The 9,649-nt window shown below is 37.2% G+C and overlaps 1 protein-coding gene across 1 annotated transcript; it reads right to left on the bottom strand.

Annotated features, from left to right (window-relative positions):
* Nucleotides 1–6,689: 6,689 nt before the first annotated feature.
* LOC134667020 (large ribosomal subunit protein bL27m) lies at nucleotides 6,690–7,977 on the bottom strand. The gene is made up of 3 exons (XM_063524327.1): nucleotides 7,819–7,977; nucleotides 7,423–7,586; nucleotides 6,690–6,959 (listed from the first exon to the last, which is right to left on the bottom strand). Exons 1-3 carry the CDS (start codon nucleotides 7,868–7,870, stop codon nucleotides 6,756–6,758), a joined length of 420 nt encoding a protein of 139 aa, XP_063380397.1. The 5' UTR covers nucleotides 7,871–7,977; the 3' UTR covers nucleotides 6,690–6,755.
* Nucleotides 7,978–9,649: the final 1,672 nt, after the last annotated feature.

Here is a 9,649-nt window from a genome sequence, read left to right on the forward strand (position 1 = left end):
AGGATGAAATTTGGAATCCAGCTCGGTTATTGTGTGTAAGCGTAGGAAAAAATCTAAAAATAAAAAAAAAGTTAAAAAATAGGGGGGGTCCCCATACAAAAAAATATTTTTTTATTGTAGCGTTGGAACCGTTACAAGCAGATATTTGAAACTACCCCAATATATGTATTATTATATTTGCTATATTAAAATAAAGTTTAGTCAAAAAATAAGTGGTGTCCCCATACAAAAAACTTGTAATACGCTCTAAACAACCGGCCAACGGTGTGTCGTCGGCGGCGCGCGGCACCACATAATTATACAAAGAACAGAAGTAAAAACCATACAGCGGAAACACAAGAAAAAACATTAAATCTCAATACCTGCCTAGTTTTCTTTACAAAAAGTATTGATATCCCACCAAAAACATAAATGTAAAAAAGGAGAGCCAAGTTCAATACAAAAATTATGCTTGGCTGTGGGGCTCGCCGCAAAAAGAATGGAGATCTAAATGAGTGCCACTGCCAAGTTCTATGCAAAATCCAAATATGTATTTATAGGAACAAAATAACATTATAAACAAGTATTAAACTCTATTTCTTTGCTTTATTGGATACCTATAACAATTGCTGTCATTTAAAAAAATGTGAGATCTTAAAGTAGGTTAGATCCCACCAAAAACATAAATGTAAAAAAGGAGAGCCAAGTTCAATACAAAAATTATGCTTGGCTGTGGGGCTCGCCGCAAAAAGAATGGAGATCTAAATGAGTGCCACTGCCAAGTTCTATGCAAAATCCAAATATGTATTTATAGGAACAAAATAACATTATAAACAAGTATTAAACTCAATTTCTTTGCTTTATTGGATACCTATAACAATTGCTGTTATTTAAAAAAATGTGAGATATTAAAGTAGGTTAGATTTGACTTGGCCAGTTTTCATTATATCAATCATTTTATATATATTGTAATTCTGATAAAACCTGGCCAAGCCAAATCTAACCTACTTTAAGATCTCACATTTTTTTAAATAACAGCAATTGTTATAGGTATCCAATAAAGCAAAGAAATTGAGTTTAATACTTGTTTATAATGTTATTTTGTTCCTATAAATACATATTTGGATTTTGCATAGAACTTGGCAGTGGCACTCATTTAGATCTCCATTCTTTTTGCGGCGAGCCCCACAGCCAAGCATAATTTTTGTATTGAACTTGGCTCTCCTTTTTTACATTTATGTTTTTGGTGGGATATCAATACTTTTTGTAAAGAAAACTAGGCAGGTATTGAGATTTAATGTTTTTTCTTGTGTTTCCGTTGTATGGTTTTTACTTCTGTTCTTTGTATGTATGTGGTACCGCGCGCCGCCGACGACACACCGTTGGCCGGTTGTTTAGAGCGTATTAAAAGTTTTTTGTATGGGGACACCACTTATATTTTGACTAAACTTTATTTTAATATAGCAAATATAATAATACATATATTGGGGTAGTTTCAAATATCTGCTTGTAACGGTTCCAACGCTACAATAAAAAAATATTTTTTTTGTATGGGGACCCCCCCTATTTTTTAACTTTTTTTTATTTTTAGATTTTTTCCTACGCTTACACACAATAACCGAGCTGGATTCCAAATTTCATCCTTCTAGGTCATCTGGAAGTAGGTTAGGTTTAGGTACTTATATCAGTCCCAATAAAAAATGGTTTTTTTTGTATGGGGACCCCCCCTATTTTTAAACTTTATTTTATTTTTAGATTTTTTCCTACGGTTACACACAATAACCGAGCTGGATTCCAAATTTCATCCTTCTAGGTCATCTGGAAGTAGGTTAGGTTTAGGTACTTATATGTCAGTCCCAATAAAAAGTGTTTTTTTTGTATGGGGACCCCCCCTATTTTTAAACTTTATTTTATTTTTAGATTTTTTCCTACGCTTACACACAATAACCGAGCTGGATTCCAAATTTCATCCTTCTAGGTCATCTGGAAGTAGGTTAGGTTTAGGTACTTATATGTCAGTCCCAATAAAAAGTGGTTTTTTTGTATGGGGACCCCCCCTATTTTTTAACTTTATTTTATTTTTAGATTTTTTCCTACGGTTACACACAATAACCAAGCTGGATTCCAAATTTCATCCTTCTAGGTCATCTGGAAGTAGGTTAGGTTTAGGTACTATAAGTCATAAGTCAGTCTTAAAATTTACGACTTTTTGACCTTCATACCTTTATAACCGTTTGAGCTAGCTTCATGAAATTTGGGCTTCTAGATATCCTTATGGATATAATTAAACACACGTAGTTTTATGTGTTTACGTCAAAGATGTTTTGAGTTATAGAAGGGTCAAAAGTGGCACCAAGTGGTTCGTGTAATATTACACTCGGCGCTGGCTAGCCAGTTCCTTTGCTTGAACTTGGCTTGACACGCTGCCGCGTGTCTAGATTTGGCTTGGCCAGGTTTTATCAGAATTACAATATATATAAAATGATAATTATTTATTGAGGTAGCAAAAATAAAAGAATTGACAAAATAATTAAACTAAAAATTAAAATTAAAACTAAAACTAAACTCTAACAACTATATACACATATTTACAGATAAAAAATGGGAGCTAGCTCGGCGCCGGATGGTAGGGTGCCCAGAAGGCTGGTGGCATTGCCGCGCTGAATGGCAATGCCAATTCGTTGGGCAAGGAAGTACCCAGCCCTCTGGTCACCCGTAGCATCATTAAGACGCTTCGCCAGCTCCCTAAATATTTGGTGTGCCCCGGGTCCCCAAGGCCCGAGGGTTTCCACCCCAAACGGCTCAAACATGCAACCAGAATCAATGGCTGCATATTTGCGCCGTTTGAGGTGCTCGGCCGTTGCGGCGGCCGTCCCAGCCTTGGTCGAGGTTCCCGGGAGGTGGGACTGCGCCATTGTGTCGACGCACGTGGCGTCCCACACTAGGGGCCGGCCCAGCCTCCAGGGAACCAAAGTCATCCCGTCGGGCCTTTTGCCGTCGTCCCTGGTCAGGCCTGTGGGTTCCAGGACGGCTGGTGCTCCGGCACTGGTAAAGGCCCGGCGCAGAATGTCATTGATGCTGGCGTGGCGTGTGATGCGGCCCGCGCTCCTGCTGCAAGACAGACCGTGCAGGCCCCTACCAGTGACGGTGGAACCACAGTGGCATGTGTGCGGGGCGACACAGACAGTCCCGAGGCGAGAAATCTCGAGAAATTTGTCTTAAGTCGAGACGGGAAAAAAATATTCAATGCCTCGAGAACTCGAGAAATAAATCTAGTAAAAAGATAACACGCGTATAACACATGATGTGTCTATAATGTATTTCTTTAGGTAGTTAAATAAATATGAATAATGTTTTTTTTAGGTTTTCAGGTAGGAACTTACGTAAAACCTTTATTACCTACCAACCAAATAAAAAACTACCTTGATCCGTCCCCTATCCCTAGCTAGAAAGCTTTAACCGATTATCATGTTTTGAAACTTTTGAACTATCATGATTTATGACATTCATGTAGTGTATTTTTATTGAAAAGCGCTTTAAAAAAAATGTAACGAATTATAGGACCATGTAATAAGTTTAATAACAAATATTACAAAACTAAATTACTAAATCAAATCATCCCAATATATTCCTATTAGCAAAATATTACAATTTTAGCAGCTTTATTGTTACGTTGAGTAAGTACGAGTAATTAATATTACGTAGTAATACTTATGTAAGTTTTGTCACATCGAGTTAAATTTATTGACTTGAATATTGCTGCCTAATAAAATACCATATTGTAGTTTGTTTACATTTTGTTGAATACCTAAAGAAATACACTATAGCATAACACATTGCCGGTGCGCACGCCTGCACCTATAGTTTTCTTTTTGTTATTGTATTATTGATTATTAAGTGCAATTTATGGTAACTAAAAATGTACCATGTTTGATTATTGATCTCACCTACGATTCCTACGAGTCTGATTTGTAAAAAAGCAAAAAAAAAAAATAACATGGTGTTTTTCGGAGCTTTCAAAATTTCTCGAGATACTCGAGAAACTCGAGAAATCTTGGTCGAGAATTCCCGTGCCTCGAGAAATTAAAAAGGTCGAGAAACCAGAAACCCTAATTGATATAATGAAAACTGGCCAAGTCAAATCTAACCTGCTTTAAGATCTCACATTTTTTTAAATAACAGCAATTGTTATAGGTATCCAATAAAGCAAAGAAATAGAGTTTAATACTTGTTTATAATGTTATTTTGTTCCTATAAATACATATTTGGATTTTGCATAGAACTTGGCAGTGGCACTCATTTAGATCTCCATTCTTTTTGCGGCGAGCCCCACAGCCAAGCATAATTTTTGTATTGAACTTGGCTCTCCTTTTTTACATTTATGTTTTTGGTGGGATAACAAATATAACAATGTCATTCCAGCAACTTGTTTTAGCTTAAATAAACATCTGGAATTGTCCTGATTGCGTCGTACCGGTCGTCAGTCCGGCACACGGTCCAGGTCAACATCCGGACCCGCCGGACGTCATTTAAACTCCGGAAAATCGCCAATCTCCTTACTAGATATCTACCTGAATTTTTTAGGGCGCGGCCACACTGTCGTTTTTCGAGCGAGTTGAATGTGAGGCGAGCGCGCAGCGAATTCGGCGAACTCGTTGCGTCATAAGTACTATATACCTAGCCTTATAGGTACGAATTGAGAGTAAGTACATAGTTCGTAATAGGGCTAGAACAGCCATTCTCAAAGTGTGTTCCGCGGAACCCTAGGGTTCCGCAAAGCCTCTGTTGGGGCTCCGCGAAAATACTTGTAATAATAAGAAAAAGACCAGCTCTTTTATAGGTAGGTATATCTGGCCCACAGTGACGAACAAAAATTTTGAATTTGGGGTTCCGTCAAAAATTTCGCTTTCCAAAAGGGTTCCGTCACCAAAAAAGTTTGAGAGCCGCTGGGCTAGAAAGTCACAAGCTACGAGTTTATAGCCTGTCAAACAACTTTGACAGTAAGTAGATAAAGGGCGCGAAATTCAAATTTTCTATTGGATGATAACCCTCTTCACGCCTAAATTTTTTTAAATTTGCTGCTTTTATATACGGAAATGGTTACGGACAGACTGTCTTTGAAAATATAAAAAAATGAGCTTTTTATCCCAGTAGGTGCTATAGATTGTCAGTAAGACTTCTTATTGCTTTGCGTAGGTGCTGTCATCTATCTTCGGCTCCGTAAGAATAGGTAGGGGAAGCTGTTCTACCTCGGACAGTTTTTTCTATCATGAATTTTAGAAAAAAAAACTAAAGGCTGCAGAATTATTGTTTATCCGAATATTATAAGATACATTAATAAACTATCTAATACGATATATATAAGGGTCAAACAGAAAACTGTGTTACGTCTTTCCTGTAGACATACACAAGAGTTAAGGGCTATAAAGGTTAATTTTCTTATTTAACCCTTATCCACGTGAAAAGGTCCTCCTTTTATTTAGAGAACTGTGATAAAATCATTACTTACATGGCCACAAGCTGTTAACTATTGCCCACAGGAGAGAAAAATGTACAGTTCGCGCGAACACTCTAGTTTTCTCTTATATGTAATATCTCAATAACCGTGGCAACGTGTATTTCCATCTGTCCGAGGTAAAACTAGGTCCAAGGTACAACAGTTTTCCCTAAGCACATATATCCCTAGGGATATACTCGTAGCTATACCTCCGCCGCACCGCCGCACTACTAGGTACCTACAATTATTTCACTAAACTTAATCCAGTAATATAACTATATCACTAAACTAAAGACTTATACGTACGTATTATAGTTATATTCCTAGTAAGATAGTAATGAATCGCTTTCGTATAACTATGTTACGACATATAATTATATCCCTAGGGTTATAACTATATAACGGCTTTATCTATCTTACTGCGACATATATACTGATACCTAAATACTATACCTAGATACCTAATACTGTTACTTCACAAAGGTGCCGCTTTGTAAAATTCAACTCGGTACGTGTGGTTAATTCGCAAGCTCTTTCCGCTCCGTAAATACAAATATTTGTTCAGGACAAGCTCTTATTTGTCTTCGGTCAGAATGTTTAGAATTTGTTGCCCGTTGTTCTTAGGTACTGGAACTAGGTCGACAAATAAATATTTTCCATCGTATTTTCACGGAGACGTACGAGTTGCTATTTCCGTCAGTCTCGGTACAAAAAGTAGGTACCTACCATGTACCTACAGAGTTTGACTGAAGTAGTCTAGACTGTCGTATAAATAAGTACTCACTTCAAAACTGTTCAGGAGCTTGAGCAATTAGTGCATCTAATATAACGAAAATCGCATGCAAGTTCATGGACCGTCTAAATGGGGCTTTAGAGGCAAAAAGAAAAAAACTACAACTTTATCTTAATCTAGTTCCTATCCTACATTTCACGTTTTTGATGCCATCTATTGAATGAAAACCAAACTACAACACGCATTTGTTTACGTCATATCAAACAGATGGCGCTTTAATCAAATCCAAGTTAATGTCCGTCCAGCCCTCTTCTTTACCAGATTAGCCTTAACCAGAAAGGTATCAAGCAAATTCAGCAGACCGGTTAGCGTTTCATTATTATGGCGTCGATATCTGGCATATCAGGGCTCTCCCATCATAAAATGGGGGTGAATGTGTTAAAGTAGTAATAGTGATAGAGTAACAAAAGGGATAAATAAAACTGCAACACTAAGCTCAAATTCTATATTACTATATAAACTATTTACACAAACATATTAAATGATTTATACTTCATCAACCAGCTTGAACCTCTGATGCTGTGGTGCAGGGATAACGTTAAAGTATTTCTTATAGATGGTCTGTTGTTCCCGGCCTCCGTAGACCCGCTGGACCCATGTGTGCTCCCAGTTAGGATCAAATTTCTCACATGTCACAACCACTTTACCCGGCTCCATGGCAAACAGTGTGCCGTTGCGACCAAATCCAACCTGAAAATGTTAAGTAAAAGACATTATAAATTAAAAAACATAAACAAGGCCAGGTTTTTGTTTTATAGGGGATATCTCAAAAGTACAGAAAACTTGCATGCAATATTCAATACACTGCTAACTACTGATTACAAAGGTTCCAGTTGATAAACCAAATACTGCGATTGCAATGTGACAAAAGTTACATACTATTTCTAGAACCATCTAAATAGGGCTTAATTATCATTAACAGCAGTGGCGTATTTACCCTAGGGCCATCCGGTCCATGGCCTGGGGCGCCAATACGCCAGGGGTGACATACTGGTGGATTGCATTTTGTTTTTCTTCCTTGACTTCTGGCTTGGCGAAACATATAGGCCTGGGGCGCCAAATTTCAAAATACGCCCCTGATTTACAGAAGACACTAGCAGATACTTCATTAAAATATAGGTAGAGTTTCTAACTCTAATGCATATACACTCACATTAAGTCCAGGATGAAACCTAGGAGTCCTTTGTGTCGCAAGTATGTTCCCTGCCTGCACAGTATGACCATCCTGTTTCTTCCATCCTCTGTGCTTCGGTTTTACTTTGCAATTCGTATTCTTCGTGCTGCCGCCAGTCTTCTTACTGGCATTCCGCACAGATTCTATACAAAATGAGTTTGTTAATAATAAATTAAATTATTTGATTCATTATGACATCTTGTGTCGTACATATGTAATTTTTACCCGATATACATCTTACGCACGCATTCTGTAATGTATAGAAGATTACTGTACTTTTTAATTTTATTATAAATCAATTGTCTATAAGAACTTCCCAAATGTTTATAATAATTCATACTTAACCTAAACAAGTTGTAAATTTATTTCACATACCAAGTAGAACCGTAGATACTTTGCTCTTTGTAAATAAAAAATTTAAAACCATTATAGATCCGATATTTCACTACGTTCACTTTAAATTGTTAGTTATTTCTTTGGAATTTACTTTACTTTTATTCGCGAGATCGCTCTTCGCATAGACATAATATGCTCTTCGCTTCGACGGACTGTCAAAGTGACACAAGTTTGACATAATAATATGACGTGAATATGACACATGTAATTTTCTTTTTCAGACGATAGGCTATAATCCTCGAGCATACTGCATTTCTAGTCTGCAAAGATAATTATTATCTAAAAAAGTGGGGAATTTAACAATTTGCAAACCAAGGAAAGTCTGCAACGATATTGATAGCATACGCAGTGCTAGTGTTATTTATACGTCATAATTTCATAAAACTTTGACGTTCAAAATAACGCTTGCACTGCGTGTGCTATAAAATCGTTGCGGACTTGTTTTGGTCTAACTCTACCAAAGCTTTGTTTTTCCTGAATGTCATCATTTAGAAAGGGACAGAGGTCTCTCTCGGCATGTTTCGCTCCTTACTCCTTATCAAACAAAATTAAACTTTAAAACAATAGGCACAGAGTGCGTTTTATTCAGTGCCTGGTTTCGGCAGTACTACACAACAAGAACTCTGCTTTTTGGCTCTTCATTCAACGTTAGGTTAAAAACCCTGTTTATAAATGGTTCGAATGTCCTATTTGTAAATAGTCTGTCAAGCCATTTCCGTCAGAAAAAAAGCTGTAAATTTAAAAAATGTAGGCGCGAAAGGATACGTCCCATAGAAAATTTGAATTTCGCGCCTTTTTTACTGCCAAAGACGTATTAACCGGCTATAATGTAATACATATAGGTACCTACTACTCTTTGGTTCCAACATAACTTTATGGGTGTTGTATCCAGAGATGTTAGACCGGGAGATAGTGACACATTTTACTGGATCATTTGTACCACTATGGCGGTTCGTCAGGGGTCTAAGCACGTAATGAAGGAAAGAAAAATGATGGTCATAGCGCTGGTACCGGCGGCCCAATCGCGTGGGCGTTAGTCGAACGTGTCGGATAAAATACGAGTGTCGAACGATTTGTACCACAAAAATCCTCGTATTTTCCGATAGTCCATAAAAAAGAAGTAGGCGGTAGCGTAATGCCATACTTCTCCGGTGTGACTTACAGCCCGCCATACTGAGGCGAACACATTAATTAAAAAAAAAACAATTCAACCATTTGTACCAAGCTAATTTTTGCACAGGTGATCATCGTCGAGCAGCCATTCATGGACATCACCATGCCATACTCTTCGGACGGTTCCAAATGGCCGCCAGGGAGTTAATTTTTTTTTTGCTAAACGATTTGTACCAGTATTGCATTTAAATTTTTGGAAAGTATTTGATAAAATGTGACCGTTATTATAATTGCCATACTTATAGTAGGGGGAAAAAGTGCTGCCATACTTGAAAAACTTATTTAATCGACACGTTTCAAAAATACGACTATGTATACGTTAAATATTTTTTTACAGCATGGCATCATCATATTCTGTTTGTTTGGATACAATTATACCTAAAAAAAATATTTCAGATTATAACTACGGGGCGGACGACTGTGAGACTTAAGCCAAGACTTAAAACAAAAAACAATTTTTTGACGATTTGTACCAGTATGGCATTTGGATTTTTGGAAGTTATATGATGCAATGTGACCATTATTATATTTGCCATACTTCTAATAGGGGGAAAAAGGGCCACCATACTTGAAATAAAAAAAAAAATATTGTACACATTTGCCACCGCCTACAGGTATGGCATTATGAGATTTCCAT

Source organism: Cydia fagiglandana, chromosome 8 (assembly GCF_963556715.1).
Source record: "Cydia fagiglandana chromosome 8, ilCydFagi1.1, whole genome shotgun sequence".
Taxonomy (NCBI): domain Eukaryota; kingdom Metazoa; phylum Arthropoda; class Insecta; order Lepidoptera; family Tortricidae; genus Cydia; species Cydia fagiglandana.